General features: G+C 47.1%; 1 protein-coding gene across 9 annotated transcripts in view; it reads left to right on the forward strand.

Moving 5' to 3' along the window:
• Positions 1-23687, forward strand: part of camta1b (calmodulin binding transcription activator 1b) — a 252264-nt gene that overhangs the window by 149461 nt on the left and 79116 nt on the right. For all 9 annotated transcript variants that reach the window (XR_006031366.1, XR_006031365.1, XM_042090381.1 and 6 more), the window contains exon 5: positions 5476-5611. Coding sequence is in view for 7 of the 9 variants with exons in the window: in XM_042090381.1 (XP_041946315.1) it covers positions 5476-5611 (136 nt within the window). In the remaining 2 variants the exon portion in view is untranslated. The remainder of the gene's footprint in view (positions 1-5475; positions 5612-23687) is intronic.

A 23687-nucleotide genomic window follows, 5' to 3' on the forward strand; every position in this document is an offset into this window, starting at 1 on the left:
TTACGCTCCCTCTCATAGAAATGTAATGAAGGAATGTGCCACACAAAAGGTGCTTGTTGGACTTTGTGTAAGGTGGCTCATATATAGAGAACTGTCTGCTTTTGTAATAGTGAGAGAAACACAAAGCTCGGGGGATGGACAGCCAACCACAAGGAAACAACAGAGTGAATCAGAGACAGAAGAGGTGTGAAGAGAGAGCTATGGAGACAGGCAGAAAGAGGGGGAGAGGCAGAGAGATGGAGAGATGGAGAGAGAGAGAGAGAGAGAGAGAGAGAAGATGAACAGAGAGGAGGAGTCGGATAGACAGGATAGGAAAAGGATGAAATCCGTAAACATGCCGCGCCGCGTGTATCATTTCAGAGATGAATCTAATCTCACAGCGATCAAAGCCCCTGGCTCGGCACCTCCTTCCTCTGGCATGATCGCTGACGCCGGGCCCCTCCCCCTTCTCTCTGCCCCCCCCCCCCCCCCCCCCCCCGTGGGGCCCGTGGCCCAATCCGTTTTGTAGTTATTAACCTGAGCAGTGGGCGCGTCGTGTCGCAGGCCCGGCTAATAAGCTCCTGTCTTCTCCCCCATCTTTGTTGGGAGAACAACGTTGTCAGGCCTCCAGAAATTGCCAATTTTACAAGAGAGAGACGGAGATGGGAGGAAAGGTACTAGTCTGTGGGGATAGAGAGGTCCTTGTTTTGGAGGGGGTCACAGAGTGGGGTGGGGGGGGGAGGGTGTCTGGCTTTGAGCCACTAATGAAGAGGTCAGAGATACCAGCAGGTTGGACTTGTGTCGAGGGGGAAGAGGCGGTCGAATGTCTGCGCACATACGGACGGCCGGCCAGAATGCGAACTGACAAGAAGTGGCGGTGGGGGTCAGTGGTAGAGCACTAATATAAACCCAGCTGAACAAGAATGTGCCACACGAGACTACGATCTACTGGCTTACGAGCAGCACAGGCAGGATGTTATAGCTAAGGCTGGACCGTCCAGATCAGCCTGCAGTAAACCTGTCAGTGTGAAATAGGTTGAACTTTACTCAAAGCTTCAGTCCAAACAAAAAAAAAGCCCTCAGAGGTACAAAGCAGCAGTAGAATCAACCTTTCAAGCAATGCGTGCTTGGTAAATGACAAAATATGGAGAAATAGAAGAGAGTGGAGAGGAAGGGTGGATGGAGGAAGGGAGAGACGAGATGGAGGGAGAGAATGAGGGGGTGCCAGAGTGTGATTTGGATGATAGACGGTGGATTGAGGTGTGCCACAGACAAACTCAGACATCCATCAGACACATTCCGCTCACATACCCAGAGCTGGAGCTTTCTAGCGCACAGCGGAATCTTTCTGTGAGGATCCCTCTGTCTGTTTTTTCACTAAGGAACGAATGATGAAGGGCCTTTTCAGGTCTCTGAGGGAGAAGTTTGCCGTTGAACTCTCTTTGGGACCGTTCATACAACAATAGTGAGTTCAACACGGTGCACGACTGTGAAGTCAAATGAAAACACGATTTTATGGCAACGAAGTAAACAATTTATTTGTTACTGTTTTGAGCCATCATCTACATTTTCTATTATAAATAAGATACACATTTCCCAAGGGAGAGAAAGAGAAGGAGAACAGCATACTGCAGACAACAAAGATTTCCCACTCTGTTCCAAGAAAGATAAACCACTTGAATATTGACATTCTGCTTTGAATGAACTTACTGAGCATATAGAGAGTTAGAAGAGGCAAACATGTTTAAAAAAGAATGTCTGTCAAAAACATCCAACCGACCTCTCCAGCTTCTACTGTGTATTAACAAGCCAGGCTCCGGCGATAATCTTATCGTCAGCCATGTCGTATGGCAGCGGGGTGCGTGTGGTGGTCACCTGCGAGCGGGCGATTATTCACACATGAGTGAGAGTCCCCGAGAGGGTGAGGAGGAGGAGCGGACTCGAGGTGAGCGCTCGCTGCCAGGGTCACGCTATTGATTGTCGACAGCTGGCGCTTTCTGCTTTTGGGAGATAAGCTAATAGAGTCCTCCTCCTCCCTGCTTTCTGCATACACTCAATCATACACTCGCACACACACACACACATGTGCACACATACACACACATGCACACACACATGCAAGGACTGATCGACAGAGGGTGGCACACACACACACACACACACACACACACACACACACACACACACACACAAACACACACAGGACTTTGTGCTCTCATGCAGTGCAAGCACATGCAGGGTACAATGCTCTCAAGCTCACCTGCTGAGACAAGCACACACACCCACACATACACACACACTAGTTTAGATCAAGTCACATTTTGTCAGTGTGATATTATACACTTGCCACCAATTGAGGCATCTGGCATGAATGTTAATACTGTATGTGAGTCGGTGTGTGTGTGTGTTGACACACACACACTCACACACACACACACAGGTGTGAATCCCAGGGGCCGGGTAACAGTGCGCTTGATTGATGAGCTTGATTGATGACATTGAAGCAGGGGGAGGTGAGAGCGTACACGAGGGCCCATTTGTTATCCACCACCATCACCATTATCACATTTATTAGATTAACACGCGAAGGTGAAAAAGCAGGTATGCAAGTTGACGGAGGTGGAGGTGTGTATGTGTTTGTGGGGTGGGGGTTGGGGGGGGGGGGGTAGTTTGATTGACTTAGCCAAGGAGAATGTGGCATGGTGCTCTCTGCATTCATATTACCTGTAAACATTGCAAGAGGGCTCCTAACAAGCTGTTCTCTGGGGACGTGTCAAAGTGGATATGTCCACTTAATGCAAGTTTGCGTGTGCATGCAGATATGTGCGTGAGTGTATTGCAGGGTGTGATTCCCTTTTAACTGCCCGTAATGTAGAAGTCGATGGCCGTTGTTTATCTTAAGAAATACACATACACACATGGCTCAATGTATCTGAGCTGTTGCAGAATGCAGAGTGCATCAGTCAGCTTTATTGGCATTTATGCGTGAGTGTGCTTCAGTGTTTTCTTGACTTTTGATGTGCTATCTTTTATCTGCTGTTTTACTAGAGGCCCATTTATGTCTACATGCCTCTGCAACATATGGAGAGGGGGGTCTCTATCGATGCACCTAACCACACATACCGGTACTGTGCATTGAATATCCAAGTCCTGCCCTGTTAAAATGAAACATTTTATTCCAGCTATTTACAATCCAGCCAAAGGCATCTTCACAGAGAGAGAGAGAGAGAGAGAGAGAGAGTCAGACAGAAAGAGAGTGTGTGTGTGAGGGAGTGGAGGTTAACTGGACTAACTGAATCTTCTGCTTTTAAGAATGCGCTTTTCTCTGGTACCTTTTATTTTTCCCTTTCTCGTGATGTATTAAGTGGCTGAAACAGAAGGCCCTCCTGTCTTCCGTGTCAGATAACGAAGTGGTTAGCTCTTTCTGCCCTAGTCGCCATGCATAAATATGTATAATTCAGATAAGATTAATTGGATCGTCTAAGTACACACAGACACAGGCATGAGTGGGGGACCAGGGCATCTCACTGGCTTTCCCTTTTTTTCCTATAAATGTGCTTCAGGCCCACCACGAAAAAGCCTTGCTTAAGTGCTTTTTTCCGGGAACAAACTGACTTCAATTAAAAAAGAAAATGGCTTCCCCACAGGTCCTGAAAGAAGAAGTAGTTGAATAGTTTTCACACTGTGCTCATAAATAGCTTTGTTAAAATTTTAAACGGCGTCTGAATGCTCACCCCCAACCTAACCTCCTAGCCCCCACTAAAAAATGAAAGGAATAAAAAGCCCAAGTACAAGAAAAAAACAAAAAGAAAAAATAAACAGTACACAAAAATTACTCACCTCTATTTGAGGATGGGGAATATCTTTAATGGATTCTCAGGAGCTTTAAGAAACAAGCAAAATCGTTTATTTTATTAAGGTCTTGTTGCGGCCAGCCTTGATGAATGCTACAGAGCCTGTCTGTGATAACTCACACTGCTGGCTCGTGCTGGAGTGGCATCCAGTAGGGAGCCTTTGATTTGGCTTCCATTTGTAACAGCGTGCTGGCAATGGAATGGAGGGGTTTTCTGCCATTGTGATACATTACTGACAATAGGCAGAAAGAGCAACCCCCGCACCTACCTACCGCAAAAAAAGCCACGCCGCGCAGACCCTGAAATGGTATCGGAGACTGTTGTCGTGGGCGATGACTTATGCCCCAGGAAGCATTTGGAGCAAACACTCTCAGCAGCCCAGGGCTGGCGCTGTGACTGATGCAAACGGTGTCACAAAGACTTCAAGTAAATATCGGCCGCGCAGAGCCATGGATAGATATATCATGCTGGCAAATAATAAGGTGCTTTTCTGGGTGGGGGTGGTGGGTAGGTCACCTTGCAGTTTGGCAGTTCACTAATATGCTTTCTGTGCCTGGATGTAACTGGATTTGTTTTGCGCTGGCAAACTAAAAACGTCACGGCGGAACGAGTTTCAAAAACCTCAGCCTCGGCTAGAGGCAAGACAGAAAAACGCAGAAATACAGTATATTTCTCAGTTTTCAAAATCTAGAGGTTTTTTAAATAATTTCTATTGCGAACCACATACAGTAGGATCATCCACTGCCAGAGATGTGTATTCCCCTCAGCTGGGAACTTATACCGCCAGCATATTAGACCTGCACACCTAACAATCCAGCTTCAAAACACAGCCAGCTGTCGGTGTGTCTAACAGTCCAGAAGAATATACAACCAATGCACAATACAATATGGACAGTATACAGACAATGTACATATTATTTATAGACAACAAAATATATAATGTACACAAAAATGTAAAATACAGTGTGGTAGTAAAAATAAGAGCATACTGTATTACTGTATTATCGTACAGAGAAGGCAAGAGAGGAGAACCCTCAGTAGGCTGTGGACCACATCAGATGTTTAGATGTTTTGGGGAGGGGTAAAAGTGAGCCACACTGGCACATTAGTGGTTATTGTGTCTACTGTGCAATGCTGTGATGCGTCCGGCTATTCGTGAAATTCTCTGTAAATATGTGCACATGGCGACACGAGAACCTTCAATGAAAAACGCCCCCTTTGTTGTTCCTTTGCCAAAGTTTGTGTGGTGTATGCATTTGTAGCATTGCTGAGTCTATTATGTAGCTCACTGAGCAACATCATGTGTCCAATTACAGAGCACTGCTGGTTTGCTGCTCCCTTCCTCATTAAGAGGAGCTGCTCGCGTTTGTCTGCTGTGGTGGACTCCTGTGTGGAGGCCTCCACTGGCTGGCTCCTTCAGTGCTGAGCGCGGCTGCGTTCGCTCTGAGCCACTGGGTGCATATGGAAGCAGCACGGCCTCCGAGGAGCTGTGTCATCTGAACCACTGGAACACAGCCCATCCCTCTTCCTCACATCTAATGTTTATCTTCTCTCTCTCTCTCTCTCTCTCTCTCTCTCTCTCTCTCTCTCTCTCTCTCTCTCTCTTTCTCTCGCTCTCTTTCTCTCTTTTGTTGTCCCCCAGGCCACAGAATGGGTCCATGATTTTGTACAACCGGAAGAAGGTGAAGTACCGGAAGGACGGCTACTGCTGGAAGAAGAGGAAAGATGGCAAGACCACGCGGGAGGACCACATGAAGCTGAAGGTCCAGGGGGTGGAGGTAGGGACACTTGGCTGTTTGGACACTCCGCCTGGACACTGTTCTGGGCTCTACTGGGTCATGTTTTTTTTTTATTTTCCCTCAAAGCAACTTCACAGTCCGCGTCTCCTGTGACGGCCTTGTGACGTTCTGTCTGTGCACCAAAGCAGCGCGCTGTTTCCCCCCCCCCCGTACTCAGTTAAACAGGCCAACATGTCATCTGCTTTGTAGACTTTCTCTAATCTCAAGCACATAGCCAGGTAAAACCTTGAGGTCTAATCCAAGGATTAGCAGCCTTGCTCCTCAAAAATTGCAGTCTGCGCAGGTTTTTTGTTTTTTTTTGGATAACAGTTCACTTTCACAGTATAATTAAGGCCTGAAATGCCAGGTGACAGTGCTCCCGGGCCAATCAATTTCTCTTATTAGTTAGTTGAGTGCTGGGCTAAAACAACAGCCTGGGTCCACTGTGAATGCCCAGGAGCAGAGCTGCTTAGCTGCGGCCTAATTGGCGATATTGTATTAGTCCCCGACTCTCTTGAGGACCCTCTCCTTAAGACGTGTGCGCGAATTTGGAGAACAGGGTTTTGGCATCCAGTGACCAGCAGTGTCCAAGGACTGTTATTAAAAAAAAAAAAAAGCTGCTCAGCAGCATGGTGTGGTGGAAAGGAGAAAAATCCCTTTTCAGATTGTCGCTGAGTATTCTTATCGAGCCATGGGCTCCACGCTGCCCTCCAAGGCGAGGGCTACAAAGGGCCGCAATCGTTATTATGGAACCACTGGAAACGTCCCAGAAGCCCACATCGCACTATTTGGGGGAGAACTGCTGGAGTGGCTCCAAGTTTGCTTTATTAGTTGTGAAAATGAATTAAACACAAATTGCCCCTGTTCTTGCTGTTCAGGTGTGTGTGTGTGTGTGTGTGTGTGTGTGTGTGTGTGTGTGTGTGTGTGCTTGCATATAAGTGGTGCTTTACCCTAGAGATGTATGCTGATATATCAGCCAGTATGACACATTCCTTTGACATATTCCACATATTGACACATCCCTATGACATATTCCACAGTCCTTTGCCACTTATCGCTTTATATTGGTATAAGTATAAGTATATATACTCTTTTGATCTCTGCATTTATCCCAATCTGTGAATTAGTGAAACACACTCAGCACACAGTGAATACACAGTGAGATGAAGCACACACTAATCCCGGCACAGTGAGCTGCCTGCTACAACAGCGGCGCTCGGGGAGCAGTGAGGAGTTAGGTGCCTTGCTCAAGGCACTTCAGCCGTGCCTACTGGTCGGGGTTTGAACCGGCAACCCTCCGGTTACAAGTCCGCGAAGCGCTAACCAGTAAGCCACGGCTGGCCCCAAATCGTGGTATTGGCCTCTTCATATTAGTGTTATTGATATTTGTGTTGATACTTTTTCTCAATTAGTTTATATGCTTACAGTAACAACCTATGTTAGTAAATTCACACAGGCACACTTTAATCAGATTGCATATTTTAAGATTGAATACAACAATATAAATGCAACCTTATTTAAGACAAAGAACATGATGGTGTTACTACAGATGGAAATTAGTTTCAGTTAGCTCCATCCTTTTCTTTGCTTACCTTACCTTATCCTAGTCAATGCCATTGTCGCTGCCATTAGTTTGCCCTTCGTTCATTTTATATATTTCATTGTTTTGACATATTTCACAGATTATTCCCTGGTAGTGTTGTAGTAAAAATTATTTGTAAGAACATACTGTATACAAATGTGACTAACTTCATCAGTCTGTCTGCCTCACATTTGCACTGACGATTGTGCCTGGTGAAGACACGCCTCGACCATTTGCAAATCAAGTCTTTTGTCATGTACGATGGCCCAGCTTTTGTCTTATGCCAGACTTCACCATAGGTGGTCGGTGCCAATTAAGCACGCATATGTCCGGGGCGTGTCTGAACTTTTCCACTGGAGCAGACAAAGAACCTACTAAAAGCATAAAAGGCAGTGGCTTACGGCAATCGTGAGGTGACTTGAGGCAACTTGTTTCATGTTTCTCCTCCAAGCCAGCTTGTAATAAACCTGAGAACGTTTCCCTTTCTTAACACATCTCAGTTCGGTTTTGCTTCCATGTCATTTGTAATTTTCACCACAGTGTACAATCTGCACTTTGCCTGTTTACTAGTACTGTATAGAGGATATGTGCTAATAAATTTGTTCTAATTTTCTTTATTTCCTTTATACATTTCATTTTTGTAACAACCAAATATGATAACTAATATTGGCCCATATTGTTGGCCAAATACCAGTTATAGGCCATCCTGAACCATTAGATGTATGCTCTAAAAATGCAATCCCACTCCCAGTCAATCCCTACTTTGTTCATTGCTGTAGGTGTTTGTGGGTGTGATATGGGTCTTGTGGAAGGAAGGGAGGAGGAAATAAAAAGCCCTTCCAACACATGTGTTTATTGTGCCCAGGTGAGGCAGGTCAGATGTGCTCTCTTCATGGCTGTGTAGGTGTTGCTATGATGACAGTAATGACTTTAGGCATGTCAGCAGAGTACCAGGATGGGAGCCCACGCAGCCCTGCCTTATCTTATCTTATTGGTCTTGTGTGTCGGTCGTCTGAGGAGCGCGGCCCGCTAAGTGAGGCCCGTTAATGAAGTGTGGCCACGTCGCGCTGCGTTGGCAGTGTCGCCGTGAGCTGCTGATTGCGGTGGACACAGATGTCAAGATATCCAGCGTTAGTAGTGGCCCGAGTGAGCAGACAATGAGACAAGTGCAGAGAGGTGCTCAAGTACAAGTACGTGTCGGAGGGCTCCGGAACACCATTGGACACGTCGCCCCACCTCCCAACCCCCCACCCCACCCGCCCAGTCACCCGTCACATTGTCAAACATGACCACCGTGGCAAAGGGCCTTTCATCACAAGCACACACACCGTTAAGGAGAAGGGAGGGTTGAATGCGGGAGAAATGATTGCTGATGTTCTGTTTCACCTCTCACATGTACCCAACTTACTTCAACTCGTTAAACATGGTGTCCTTTGTAGCTCCCTCTTGCCACAGAGATATCAGACATCGGGGGGGCATCTTAAAGTCAGACCGTCGATATTGCACACTGTAATACTCCTCGACCCGCGAGAAGGCAATTTTGGTGAGAGGATATTGTTTTGACACATATAGGATATAAAACCGGGGCGGCAGTGGGTGAATAGACAGAGTGGCAGAAATTGGACGGAGGAGGCGGAGCGGTCACGTCACAACCCTCCCCGTTATTCACAGGCTGCCGGACCTGCCACAGGCGGCAGACAAAAGAGGGAGGAGGGGGAGACAGACAGGAGGGAGAAAAGTATGAAGCACCATCTTGGCTACTTTTAGTGACCTTTCGATGTTGTTTACCAAACCCTCCACAGACTGAGTGAACCACGAATCGATTTGCACCATCACACCCCATCTCAAAATTCTCCCTTTCTCTGCCGAGCCTTTTGTCCGTCCATTACGGCTGCTCAACCCCCGCCCCCCTTCTCTCTTTCTCTCTCTCTCTCTCTCTCTCTCTCTCTCTCTCTCTCTCTCTCTCTCTCTCGCTCTCTCTCTCTTTCTCTCTCCACTAACATCTGATAAAGTGCTATGCAACGGAAGCCCTTGCCGCTGCCATTGAGGAGACGGCTTTAGCGAACAAGGCAGTGACCCGAGAGGAGGCCAAGGTAATTACTTCAGTGGGGGGGGAGATTCACCCATCAAGGCAGCAAGAGTTAATAGACACGATTGAAGTCAATAGAGGGGGGAATTGACTAAATGATTGAGATCGCGTCTGTTTGACTGAGGGGAGAAATCCGAAGAGTAAACAGCAGGGCCACAGATGAAAGAGACGAAAAACAGGGTGCAGCTGTGGTTTGGCTTCGTGCGTTTGTTGGGGAGCCGCTGGATAAAGGAGTAATGGCGAGGAGTGGAGCAGTGCAGTTTATTATGGCTGCCGCATCGAATGGCTTCCCTGATTCCTCTTGGTCTAGCTCGCTGTGACTTTTGGGGAAGGTTTTGGCTTTTGTTCCCTACAATGCAAAGTTGGCGCCCATGAGTTTAACTAGTTTCAAAAGAAGATACAGCAAGAAATCAGTAGGCGTTTTGTCCGTTTCTGCTTCCGGAAGTTATACTGTTCAGCAGCATATGTGTATGTATGTCTAGGAATTTTGCTTTGTATTGAGGGAAAGCCTGAATAGCCATAATGATTATGCATTTGAATCTCTCTCACTCTTTGTCTCACTCTCTCTCTCAGACACACACACACACACACACACACACACACACACACACACACACACACACACACACACACATTCTACACCACCCACTACACACAAGCTAGTTAAATAGAGGCCATGACAGATGTGCCTCAGTGATGTGCAAAGCACTTGTAGCCCGGAGACTTCTCAGCTAAACCAACAGGAATAAATCATGTCCATTAGTTGGGCGGTGGAGAGCCTGCTGAAGTTGAAGGGAGCGAGGAGAGAGAGAGAGAGAGAGAGAGAGAGAGAGAGAGAGGGAAGACAGCCCTATTGAGGGCAGACGAAAGATGACACTAGAACTTTCCAGGTCCAGTTGCCTGTACGCCCACCAGGGACTCAAAACTAACAGTCAGCTCACTGCTAACACACACACACACACACACACACACACACACACACACACACACACACTGCCTTCCCATAGCTGGGAGACCACAATTCATCACCAGCAATTCATTCCGAGCTGATCTCCATTTTTACCAGTGAGGAACCGGTGATGCTAATGTCATTTTTCTCTGTTTGCATAATTTCTCAGTTAGGGAGGCCGGGATCTCCGAGTGATGGAGTGCTGGCATTACAGGGCCTGCAATTGTAATATCTGAGTAATGAGGAAGGGGGGGGGGGGGGGTGGAAATGGCCGTCCTGTACGTCCCAGACGGAAACTAGGGAGGCAAGTTCCAGCCATGAAAGTGGGCACAGGCTGGAGTTTGGCACCAGACACTGGGGTTGTTGCTGGAGGGCCAAGCCCTAATCTGGATGTGCGCCACCTAGCTGCTGGGTTGTTGCCATGTGCTTGACATGTGGTTTGGACAAACTGAGATGGGAGTTGAGTTCTCTGTTAGAGGGCTAGAACAGTTGTTGCTTTAAATCAGCTATGTTGTTTCACTTTCTTGCTTCACTTTATAACAGCTGGGCATGTTGACAGAGCTGCCAACTCTCACACATTGAGAGTGAGATTCATTCATTTGATTTGATCCGCGATTGGCTTTTACACCAATTCGAATGTGTGAGGGTTGGCAGCTCTGTTAGACAAGACACAATAAACAAGCAATATGCAGATACCCACTGCAGGAGATGACAATGCATCAGAAGTTAAGTATCAGGCCTTCTGCAGAACTTCTTAACCTCAACCTGCAGTGCCTTATGACCTGAAGGGGGGAGTATAGATAACGAAAGCTGATCCAGTCACTGGAGACAGACAAACCTCATGGTTAGTACACTATACATATAAGCACCAAGTCCAGCTTCTCCCAGTCTTCCAGCGCACTGCTTTTCCAGGGCAAGCAAATAAGCAGCGCGCAGCCGATATCGAATAGGAGGTCCCCAGCGCGAGACAGAGGAGCGAGAAGAAATGGAAAGCGAAATGTGAATTGGCAGACAGAAAGCGTCTCAGTGATTCAGGAGGGCGGTGGTGGGCCTCCCCGCGGGCCCCACTGTGTGCAGGCTTTCGGAAAGGAGTGCCGCAGAAAGAGTATGGATTATTATCGAAGCTGCCGGGAAATCCCCTGGCCTGTTTGTGTGTGTGTATATATATGTGTATGTGTGTGTGTGTGTGTGTGTGTGTGTGTGTGGGGGGGGGGGGGGGGGGTGCATGTCTGCCAATGGCTCTGTGACTGTCAGAGTCTGTTTGTCACCAGCACTGTTTATTCAGACTCCTCTCTCTCTCTCTCTCTCTCTCTCTCTCTCTCTCTCTCTCTCTCTCTCTCTCTCCCTATCTCTCTGTCTCCCTATCTCTCCCTCCATTTCCCTCCTGCACTCTCTGTCTCTCTCTGTCTCTTTCTCTGTTCCTCAACCCAGCTTTTCAAAAACATAAAACAGAATATAATATCATTGTCAGAACTAATACTGACGAATACTGTGCAGCAGGTAAGGCAGAATAGCTGCAGCTGGAGTCTAACTCCAGATGATTATGAATGGTCCCTTAGGAAATACCTCTGAGGAAATATCCAGCTTTCCAGGCATTAAACCTCATATTTCTACACAAAAATATGATCTGCTCAAATGTAGAGTCAGGTATATGTCTAGCCGGTGAAACATATAAAACACTTTAATGCTCTGAACTACAATTGCCAGGACTTGTTTGTGTGTGAGAGTGTGTGTGTGTGTGTATGTGTGTGTGTGTGTGTGTGTGTGTGTGTGTGTGTGTGTGTGTGTGTGTGTGTTATCACGATCATGTTGAATGTAGTATGGTCATTCAACATCCTTGATTTCTTCACTAATGTGCCAAATGGCCTTGCGTGAAAAATGGTTTCTTCTAAATGCTTTGATTATGAGAATCTCTCATCATCTCCTTTTTTGCCAGCATCTCCTCCTTCACATCATAATTCAAAATATCTGCGATGTTCAATAATTGATCAGGTGAAATCAATCACGTGGCGGTTGCCGGTGCTCTCTCTCTCTCTCTCTCTCTCTCTCTCTCTCTCTCTCTCTGTGAGAATGTCTCCTATACCTGTCTGCCTAGATCTCATGTGTTTGTGGTTTATTTATGGGGGCCTCTTGCAGGACTCTGTGGCTACTGAATTATTTACATTGCAAAGGTAGAAAGGTAATTTGCCAGTGTGTTATGTTCAATAAGTGGAGCATCAATCTTTAGCAGAGATCCCCTTGCTGTGTTCTCCCCACAGAAAGAAGTGAGAGGGGAGGAGAGAGAGAAAGAGAGAGAGAGAGAGAGAGAGAGAGAGAGAGAGAGAGAGAGGAGACAGGGTGATGTGTGTGTCTGGTGTGTGTTCTCTCAGTGTAGCTGCCAAGGACAGGAGGATTTGTTTGGGGATTGGGGGGTCTCCTGGGGCAGTTCTATGCTGCACTGTCCCTCTCCCTCCTAGGCCACGTCCAAGACGGAAGGCGGATAATGACGGATGATTGGGTCTAATTTGATCCGTCTTTTCAGGTTCTATCAGAGAATCTGACATCATTGTATCTCTCCCTCTCCCCCTCTCTGTTTCTCTCCATCTGGTGTTTGTTCTTCTGTTTCTGTTGGCCTCTCGCTCCTCAGCACAGGAACATACAGCACACTCTTCTCTCTCTCTCACCCTCGCTCTCTCACTCATTCTTGCTCATCTCATCTGCTATTCCTGCTGAATAATCCATTTTCAAGTGGCGGGCTTGAGATCCTGCCTTATATGAGTCATAGCTCTCTCTATTTCTCTTACACACACACACACACACACACACACACACACACACACAAACACATGTACACACACACACACACACATACATACTTTCACACACACACACACACACACCCACACACACACACACACACATACACACACACATACACACACACATACACACATATTCACACACTCACTCGCACGCACACACCCACTCCCACACACACATGCGCACGCACACACAGACGATGCCTTGAGACTGGATCGATACTCCACTCTCTTCCTGCAAGGACTGCTGAAGGAGGCGTTGAGCTCATTCCTGGCCCCGGGCCAAAACGTCTCTTATCCTTCAAAAGTGTTTGTGTGGCCTTCTAGTATTGACGTACCAGTGTGCGTCAGGTTAGAGATACAACATTGACACACAGTATGTGTGTGTGTGTGTGTGTGCTAATGTGTCACATGATCATATATGCGGGAGGGGGCAAACACATGCATGTATGTGTATCTCATCATTCAAGTTTGACGTGAACAAATCTATTTATTTTATTGGCGGAGGTGTTTGGTTTTGATCTCTTAGTCACTGAAATGTATGTGCCCATTGTGATGTATAAGTCAACATCTGCAGGTAGAGTAGAGCAATCATCTCATTGATTCAAATATGGCCTCACATCATTCCTCTAAGATTTCACATTACCCTGGGTGGTGCTGAGCTGGTTAAGTGAACACAAGCGAGCTTTCTCTGTAAGCACATTTCTAAAGGTCTTTCATTAAAAGCTTACAATATCTCTTTGGTGATGGAAAATTCTAGATCATGCTTGCGTATGCACGGGATGAAAAAAAAAAAACTGACACAAACATGCATAATAAGCTGAGGCAGCATTGCTCATTTACAAAAAAAAAGAAAACAATTTACGCAGTCCACATTAGAGACCCAGAACTGGGCCAAAAAGCATTGTGGGTAAAATGAATGAAGGTGTGTGTAGAAGCCAACGCATAGGGGTAATAATGTGTACCTGACTAGAATGGTACAGCAACAAAAAAAAGAGAAAAGAAGCAGGAAGTATAACTGGAAGGAGAATGAGGGAGAAAGACAAATGGGAATGAAAAGATGAGGCAGAGTTAGAAGCGATATATATGGAGCACCAAAAACAGAGGTTGTATGGGGAGAGGGGGAGGTGGGTAGAGGGAGGGGAGAGGGAAAGAGAGAGGGATGAGGGAGAAAGAGAGAAATGAAGCAAATCCTGGCAGAGTGGAGAGGAGAGGCAGCAGAAAGCAACGATGAAGGACACACAGCCCCAGGCCCACAGAAAACAATTGTTTCACTGCTACCCACAACCCACTTCACCCTTAAACAGCAGATTTCTTTCACTCAATTAATTTCCACACACTGCCTGTGCCGCGGCTGTGTCAAAGGGCTTTTATATCCCCTCTCTGTTTCACTCTGTCTCCTTGCCCTGTCTTCCCTCCCTCCCTATCTTTCTCTCTCTATCCCTTTCTCCCTGGTCTTTCCACTTTTCTTTCTCAACATCTTTCTTTCTTGCTTGCTTGCGTGCGTGCTTCAGTAGTATCGCCTCTGTCTGCCTGCCCCACACTCCTCTTATCGAAGGCAACTTGTCTGTCCCTTAAAAGCCATATCTGTCGAGGCGGGAGGATTGAAAATGAATTTGAGGAGAATTAGGAACTGGGACACTCTTCAGTCTGACAGGTAGACTGCCTAAACTTGGATGGGTAAACATCTATACTGCATAGTCATGCTCAATAATGACACACACACACACACACACACACACACACACACACAAACTGTATAAATGTAGATAGAACGATAGAGAGAGAGAGAGAGAGAGAGAGAGAGAGAGAGAGAGAAAGAGAGACAGAAAGATACAGAGAGAAAGAGCAGATGGTGAAAGGAAAGGCAAAGAGGACCAGAGGGGACTTGGGAATCTTATTTGTCAGCTGGCCCGGCTCAGCGGTCCGCTGGCTAATGCTGAATGGATCGGCGGCTCCCCTCGGCCGGCCCCGGGGCCTGGAGGTCAGGCTTCATTTGGCTCCCGCCGATGGGATCCCTGCCTCCCTCCGCTCTGCCGCCTCCCTGCTTCCCCCCCGCTCCACCCTCACCTCCACTAACCTGCCTCCACCCCCACCCCAGCCACACCGCCCCTGATTACTACTTGTGGGTGGTCAGGGCTGCTGACTTCAGTGGACTTTCTACTGGGTCAGAGTGTAAATAAATAAATAATCTATAGGAGCAGCAAGGTTCTAGATAGTAGATCATGCTGTTTCCCTACTCCCAAAGGACAGAGTTGCATACATTGCAGGATAGAGGTGGTTATGCTACCCCACCCCCCAACACCACTTTGCAAAGATTGTCAAATTGAGATCTTCATAGGGCCTATTACCTGCTTTAAATAAAGAATAAATGTCCATTAGCTGTTAGCTCTTTTTTTCAATACAGTTTGAACACTTTCAATCTTAATGTCATCAATTAGTTGAATAAGTTGAAGTTAGATATTGATCAGAGCTCTATTTCAACATGGATAAATCAGCTGGGTTTTTTTTTATCGTTCCGTGCACTGCCACTGTATGTCAGAGGGTTCTGCTGTAGAGTTAAGTAATGGATTCTCCTTCATCAGCAAGATCCTTACCTGGCTTTTTTCTATTCATAGTACAGTGTGTGTGTGTGTGTGTGTGTGTGTGTGTGTGTGTGTGTGTGTGTGTGTGTGTGCCTGTGTGTGTGTGTGTGCCTGCGTGTGTGTGAGAGAGACAGAGAGACAGTGAGTGGGTGGTTTTTGTCAGGAGCCCCTGTGCAGTTGGTGCCTGGTGGGAACCCATCACACTTGGTCTAGTGTTTCCCCATTCAGAGGGATTAGCGCCCCACCAGCCAAATGTGATCACGGCGAGCAGAGAGGAGCGGAGAAGAGAGATGAGGAGCCAGGCTCAGATGACTGCTGGGAATGCCGCCCAGCTGATCTGATCCCCACTATCCGCTCTCTCTCTCTCTCTCTCTCTCTCTCTCTCTCTCTCTCTCTCTCTCTCTCTCTCTCTCTCTCTCCCTCTCTCTCTCTCCCTCTCTCTCTCTATGTATCTCTCTCTGTCTTTATCTGAATTTATATCCGTCTCTCTATCCATTTTAAATAGTTGTAGGTTATTGCTGTCCAATGTGGTGTGACAGTAACCTGGCAATAGCCAGATGAATTTCGCTCCGCCTAGCTCCACTCATCCATCTGGAACCGATCCATTGAAGTGTTGCTTCAGAAGGCTGGGCCTAATAAAAAAATGCTTGCATATGATTGAATAAGCCACTTGTCCGTCATCTATTGACGTGCTACTTCAACCACTCACATCGAAGCCAACCCGTGACGCTAATAACAGACTCACAGTCGCTTCTACGCTATGTCACATCTATGAAACTCCCGCCCTGCGTCCTGATTGGCTAAACCATAAAGTTGGTTGGAGAAATCACTCTCAATGGAAGAGGTCCCAGATGGATGTGAGTGAAGCTAGGCGGAGCTAAGCGGAACGATATTCATCTGGCTAGGGTCAGGTTAGTGTGACAGCACATGGATACACACACATACATACATACATGCACACTCACAAACACATATGGATGCATGCACATGCACACACACTCACACACACACGTGCATACATGCAGAGATATGTGAGCACACATTCATATAAGCAGAAACACACATTCCCCTCTGTCCAAACAGACACACTAACAATACACACAGTTATATGAGGAAATACGCACATTACTTAATCTCCCCAGCTGCTGTGGTTGCCTCTCCTAATGACTCTGGAGTCTGAAGGACTCTTTCCCTGTTATCCTAGCACAGGATGTAAGCTAACATGCTGTTCCCCTCCCTAGAGACTACTGCCCAAAAAAATGCAACAACAACACCTCACTCTGTCCTCCTACCTCTCTTCTCTCATTCACTGCTCCACCCTTCTTTCTCTCTCTCTCTCTCTCTCTCACCCTCACAAACACACACACACACACACACACACACACACACACACACACACAGACACACCTCCACCCCCTGGGTCTGCGTTTGCATAATTACCCAGGTAATTGCAGAGTAATTGGCTGCGTCACCCACTCCCGAGACGTGCTGGCATTGTTTAATAAACAGCTGGAATTAAACCTGCATAACATTGTACAGATTGTGCAACAGTCATGAAGAGAGAGGGAGAGAGAGAGAGAGAGAGGGAGAGAGAGAGAGAGAGAGAGAGCAGCCTAGGGGACAGTCCCTCCTCGTTTAGAATGGAAATGTATGGAAATGTGGCCTGCCTACAGCATGAAAGAGGGTGAGCAAAAGAGAGGGGGAGAGGAAAGGGAGAGGACGAAAAGAGGGGCAAAGAGAGAGAAAGGAAGGAGGGGGAAGGAGATCAGAGAAAAAGGAATGAAAGAATGAAGCAAATAGAGAGAAAGAGAGAGAGAACGTTGGGGGAGGGGGGGGGGAGAGACAGAAAAAAAAGAGATACTGTATCTGCCTCAGGGGTAGAAAGTGGCATCAACTTTGCTCTCCTCACATTTTTTTGGAGGGGTGAATGGGGACAATAACAAGGACAACGAGAAGAGACAGGAATGGAGAGAGGTGGAGAAAGCGTGAAAGGAGAGAGAAGGGGAAATATTTGTGCGATTTTAATTGGCTCAAGGGAAATGATTTGGTATGTGCCCCTTGCACGACATGAACACATGAACTCACAATTAAAAAAAAAAAATCCAGCCAATATTATCCTCACCCTCTCTTGTCTCCAAAAAAGCATGGCCTCATGGAAGGTAAACAGAATAAGCCTAGGAATGGTAAAGACAGACCTTGTTTTGTGCATTTGGGAATAATTGGCACAGTTTACCCTCTTAGGGGCTCTGCACTTCAATTTCAGAATAGGAGTCAGGAATTGCAAAGCTACTGTAAATAGCCCTGATCGCTTCTTAGGGAGTCAAAAGGGAGGTTTTTGGCATAGCACTTGCTTGGATGCTGCTCTGCTAGCGCTACTTGGGTGTGTGATGGAATTGGGAGGATAATGATGTGGAGGGCAGCTAGGAGAATGACATTTTGAGATGCTTTCCACGGTGACGCGAGTGAGGCTGTGGTTTTTAAATGGCAAGAGGCCAAGGACAGCTAGCACTGAGTTAGCATCTTCATAACAGCATTAGCGTGTCACGCTCTCAGCTAGCAGAATGTGCAGTGCATTCACGCGGTCGACATCTCTTTCTGTGTGCTGTGACTAATCTGCCGGGCCACCTCAGAAGCAAACTCGCTCTCTCTCTCTCTGTCTCTCACGCACACACACACACACACACACACACACACACTCACACATGCACACTTATTCACACACACACACACACTTCCACAATCTGCCAATAACACACACTTTATGCTATAAGGTCACTGCTTTATTGTATAGAATAGGAGTGGAAAACAGGGTTTGAAAGATCTACTCACTGTCCTCTCCATGCAACTCACCTGATTATTCTCACCCTTCACCTGGCTGAAGAGGACTTTTCTGAGATTAACTGGTAGCTAGCTTGCCCCATCCCCCACATAGCAAACACATACAGTTTAGGAACGCACATACACACTAACAGATAAACACACACACACACACACACACACACACACAGGTAGGGGGTGATAGTGTGTTCCACCTGCCTCTTTGGTGGTGGACGAGTGGGTTCTCTGCTTGCCCCACAGCAGCCTCTGCTGGTGGAACCCAGAAGTTCAGCAAAGCACAGCATTTTCTCGTCCTCACTGGCAAAATGCTTAACAGGGCTCTCTATACAGTATCTGTTTTTGCCCCTGCCAAGTCTTCACTCTTCTGTTTGACCATGAGACAGGAAAGCATTTACCCATGAGTAGATATAGGACAAGACAGATAACAAACAAACAAACAAATAAATACCTTTTGAAAAATCCCTCCATCTACTGCTTGCTCTCATGAGTGACTACATATGATTTTGTATGTATTCCTGTAGATTTGGGTTAACCTTGATTTTTGCCCTTTCTTAGCTGCTTGTGATTCCTTGAGTGGATATGTGCTCACTCGCTTGGTATCATCAATGCATCCCATGTTATTTCAGTCCTACGCATCAGTCAAGCTAACTGGCCTTGAGCAGCTGAACGTTGTGATTAAACTCAATCTCCAGTCTCTGCATGAGTCTTTTCACTTTCCTTACATCTGTCTCCCTATAGAAACACATGCACGCGCGCACACAGACACACACACACACACACACACACACACACACACACACACACACACACACACACACACACACACACACACACACACAGAGAGGCATGCACACACATGCACACACACAAACACATACTCCTAGACTCAGAGACCTTCACATCACATTTCATATGAGTTTATATGCTTCGACATCTTGCTAGACCTGCTCAGCTCCAAGGCAGTTGCCATATGTTGAACCTCGGGTTTCCTCCCCGATGTCTTTGCATCTGGAGACTTGACTGTCAGCACTGCGGGGTGTGAAGACCAATTTCTCCCCATGGAGCAGGCCATGGGCTGAGAGGGAGGAATCCTGGTACAACCACTGAGCATGGCACATTGCTATAGTGAAGCCACATACACATAAAGTGACAAATATAGGGGGGGATTGATAGATTTGGACCAGTCACTTACAGTATAAACAAGGTCAAGTGCTTGACATGAAGTCAAGGTCTAGAAAGGGTCCGTTCGCTCCATTTTGCAGCCAATCTGCTGGATTTGTGCTTCTTCAGAGGTTGGGCAGGCGCACACCAGTAGCACACACTAAAGCAGACCAGTTTTTGCATGTCAGACGCTTGTTGTTTGGCAACATCCCACAAATCCTTATATTGTGCTGGGTTTTTTTGTTTGTTTGTTTTTTGCGGAGAAAGTTTTCCTCTCAAAGACCCCTGAGCTCTGAGCGAATTGAAGTCCTAACCTCCATCACTCCTTCTTGCTGGAGCCCGGAGCGCCGTATGCCTCGTGCGTGCTGGAGGGAAATGGTGTCTGTGCCGAGTTCAGCAAGCGGCAGCCCTCTTTTCCACTGAAAGCGCCAGAGACTGGGAATCATCATCGGAGCTGTTGACAGACTCGCTTGTTGGCTCTAATTATCTGGGCTCTCCTGAGTGGTCCCCCGGTTTCTGCTCTCAACAAGCCTCGACAGCTGCTTATCTCCACGAGAGGCTTCGTCAGAGTTGTCAGAGTTTGATGTGAAGATTAAGGATGTGTGTCTGTGTGTGTGTGTGTACACATTTTGTATTGGAGCTGCCAAACAATGCTGCTAATAGATCTTCCATCACTGGAGTTTGTGTGCATTTGTTATTTGGAGGTGGCAGTAAAAACAAGGACCCAAGATACTCAACAAAGTAAAGTGTGCAGCAGATAGGTGTCTAAGTTTCCTCTTGCGAACAATGAGAACGGGGTCTGTACCTAGAACTCCTGCGGCTGGGTTTTGCAGCCCTCACCTCTGCTTCCGCCATGTTTGGCCAAGTTGAAAAGGCCAGCACATTTGCCCGGTTAGAGAGACTGACCTTTTGGAAAGATGATACCTGTTTCTCTCTCTTCCTCTCATTTCCTCTTTTTTTGCTTCTGTCTATCTCTTTCCTCCCTCTCTCACTTTCTCTCTCTCAAACCTGGCAGTGGAAGCACTATCGAAATTCAATCCCTTCTGTGCATGTTTTCGATTCAGCAGCCGTTAATATCTCTGGTCCGCGAACAAGAGAAAGTGTCTGGATGTTTGTATCTCATTGTGATTAATTTACTGTGTCACGTTAAGAGCCTCTCTTTATGCTAATGTCCTTGTCAGAATCCATTTTAGCTTCGTCTGCATTTGTTTGCTGGGTCTTATTTTGTGCGTGAGTTTGTCATCCCGTGCCTAAACTGCTTCCTCTTGCAATTTCCGAGTGCGTTTGTGAAAGACGTTCTTAAAGGGGACCACAGTATGTAATGTCCTCCATCACTCTATCACTTTCTTTCTCTCTATCTCTCTCTCTCTCCCACCGTCGCTCTCTCTCTCTCTCTCTCTCTCTGTCTCTCCTCTGAAATGGATCCAATTCGCATGGCGGTAATTGAATCTCTCGTGAACTGGCCAAGGGAGAGACCGAGGGAAAGCCACATGCAAGCTGGAGTCTTAATGTCATTGTCCCAATTTGGCTCCGATGCGCTCAGTCGCGCGCTCGCGAGTTTCGACACACCCGGGCTTCAGAGTACGCCGGAGTGGTGTTGGAAGTGCAGCCTCATGGGAGATGCCCCCCCACACGAGCCTCGCAACCTCCCCACTCCCCAGTGGACGCTGCCGTGTCTGTGCCCCTCCGACGGCTGTCTAGTCAAGATTGCATGGTGGCTCCCTGATGAGGCTCCCTGGTGGATGAGCCCGAGTCGCCGCCGTCCCCCCAGAGGACTGCCGAAGGGGAGCACCCTGATCAGTGGACGCCGCGCAGCACAGAACTGTGTCCTACATCAAGAGCCCATCCCAGGAGGACCAGTGTCACAGTTATCACTGGCTACCACCAGGATGGGTGAAACCAAATAAATAACAAGCAATAGCATCAGATGGATGTTGTTTTGACTCTTGCTATTTGACTTAATGGAGTTAATGATCAAAGGAGGGCCATCACAGTGCTGAAAGCAGGAAGTGTTCAAGTTGGTAATAGTCTTGTACGAACTTCCATCTGGTACCAACTTTAGTCTCTAATTCAGTGGCTTTTTCTTATTTGGGCCTTGGGCTTGAAAACCATCATGACATTGAAGTCCTCACTGATGGCACAATATAGTTAAATCTCAATGCAGCGGTAGAGGGGAGGGCCATTTGGAAGATGTCATTGACTTTGTGTGTGTGTGTGTGTGTGTGTGTGTGTGTGTGTGTGTGTGTGTGTGTGTGTGTGTGTGTGCATTGTAGAGCCTCCGTGCGTGCGAGAGAGAGAGTGTGTAAGAGAGAGAGAGAGAGAGAAAGAGGAAGAGAGAAAGAGAAGGAGAGAGAGGTGGAATAGATGTAGGGCTTGGCAGTCGGAGAAGTCATTTAAAAGTTTTTCCCGCTAGCGGTGGAGCTCTGACAGGGAGTTGTAGAGGAGTGTGCAGATCTTATTTTCTGATAGTGTTCAAGCAGAGAGCGTCAGGACAGCAGCCACCCCTCAGGCCCTGATGAAAGAGACCAGCAGCTTACAGCTACACCTTTTCACTCCAGGGATGCGGGCAGCTGTGTGTGTGTGTGTGTGTGTGTGTGTGTGTGTGTGTGTGTGTGTGTGTGTGTGTGTGTGTGTGTGTGTGTGTGTTGTGTGTGTGTGTGTGTGTGCATGCATGAGCGTGTGTCTGTGTGTGTGTGTTTGTGTTGGTGGGTGGTTGGTTGCGGGTTTGTGTGCATTGGAAGGGCCTGTATATATGGAAATAGTGCCGTGTGAAAGAGATTGAATGTGTGCATGCAGGCTGTGTACACAGTGTTTGTAGACTGTAATCTGGTGTGTGTATAGGTGTCTTGTGTAGCTTACTGTAGACGTGTTTGTATTTCCATTTCCTTGCGTCTTGGTGCCATGTGAAGAGAAATGAGCATGGGGCTATGGGAGGCTTTCTTGATGAGTCAAACAGTGTCATCCACCACTGTAGTTCTCCCCATCACCCCATCTCACAAGTATGAGAGAGAGAGAGAGAGAGAGAGAGAGAGAGAGAGAGAGAGAGAGAACTATAAGGGAGGGGGGAGGAGAGGGAGATATGCTAAGCGGCAGACCAGCCTAATTAAATTAATGAAGACACATGTTGTCTGGTCAGGTCGACTAGTCTACTGCGCTGTCATCTTGGAGCCAGGAGGAGCAGAGGCCTGTTGTAGGGGAGAATCGGCTCCACCGGATTGGCCGATGGCCATGCTCATCCATCCGGGAGGGAGAGGGCGGGCTGCCGCGGGCAGCGGCGAAGCGGAGCTAATTTGCCAAAGCGGCAGCGGCGGGTTCATATCGCGTGTCATTATTAGCAGCGTGACCCAGAAGGTTGAGAAATTCATGCCGTCTTGGGTTTGTCCAGGACACCAGTGATGACAGGCAACAGTTACAACCAGAGCTATACTGCCATACTAGCCACATTGACACTTTTAATCCGAATAGAAACGGAATAACACCTCAATCGGAATTAAAATGCCTGATCTGATTAGAATGAAATCGGAGTGAAAGAGGTGGTGTATTCCGTCCCTACTGTAAGTCAATCGGATTGCCTGCTGTATCTTATCAAGGAAAAGTAGCCTAGGCAACAACGGCTTCAAAGATTCTGTAGTGTTTTAACTGTAGCTTAGCTTAAAAAGACACAACTAGGAGTAAAAGCACCCAGAAAATGAGAGAGAATGTTAACATGTTGCAGTTTGTTTGATGAAGCCAAAGGAACATCAATAGTTGCAAAATGAAATAGCTAGGCCTATTCATAAACACTGCCATATAACATGCACATACATTCATATTCTCTAGACAGATAGCAAAGCAGCATGCTTTGAACTTTGAATTTGAAAGGTTTTGAGAATTATCAACAGTCATTTGAGCACTAGTGCTCTACACATGACTAGGCAGTGCATCCTTGTTGGATGTGACTCCAGGTCTGCTGAAATGGGAGCCATAGTGCTTTGTTTAAACCGGCTCAAAGGCTCTCTCTCCCTCACAACAGCCAGAGCCACATGTCATCTCCTGCCCTGCGCTAGTTTGTATTTCATGTCGGCGCTAGAGGAC

The sequence above is a fragment of the Alosa sapidissima genome, chromosome 4, assembly GCF_018492685.1.
Source record: "Alosa sapidissima isolate fAloSap1 chromosome 4, fAloSap1.pri, whole genome shotgun sequence".
In the NCBI taxonomy this organism is placed as follows: Eukaryota; Metazoa; Chordata; class Actinopteri; order Clupeiformes; family Clupeidae; genus Alosa; species Alosa sapidissima.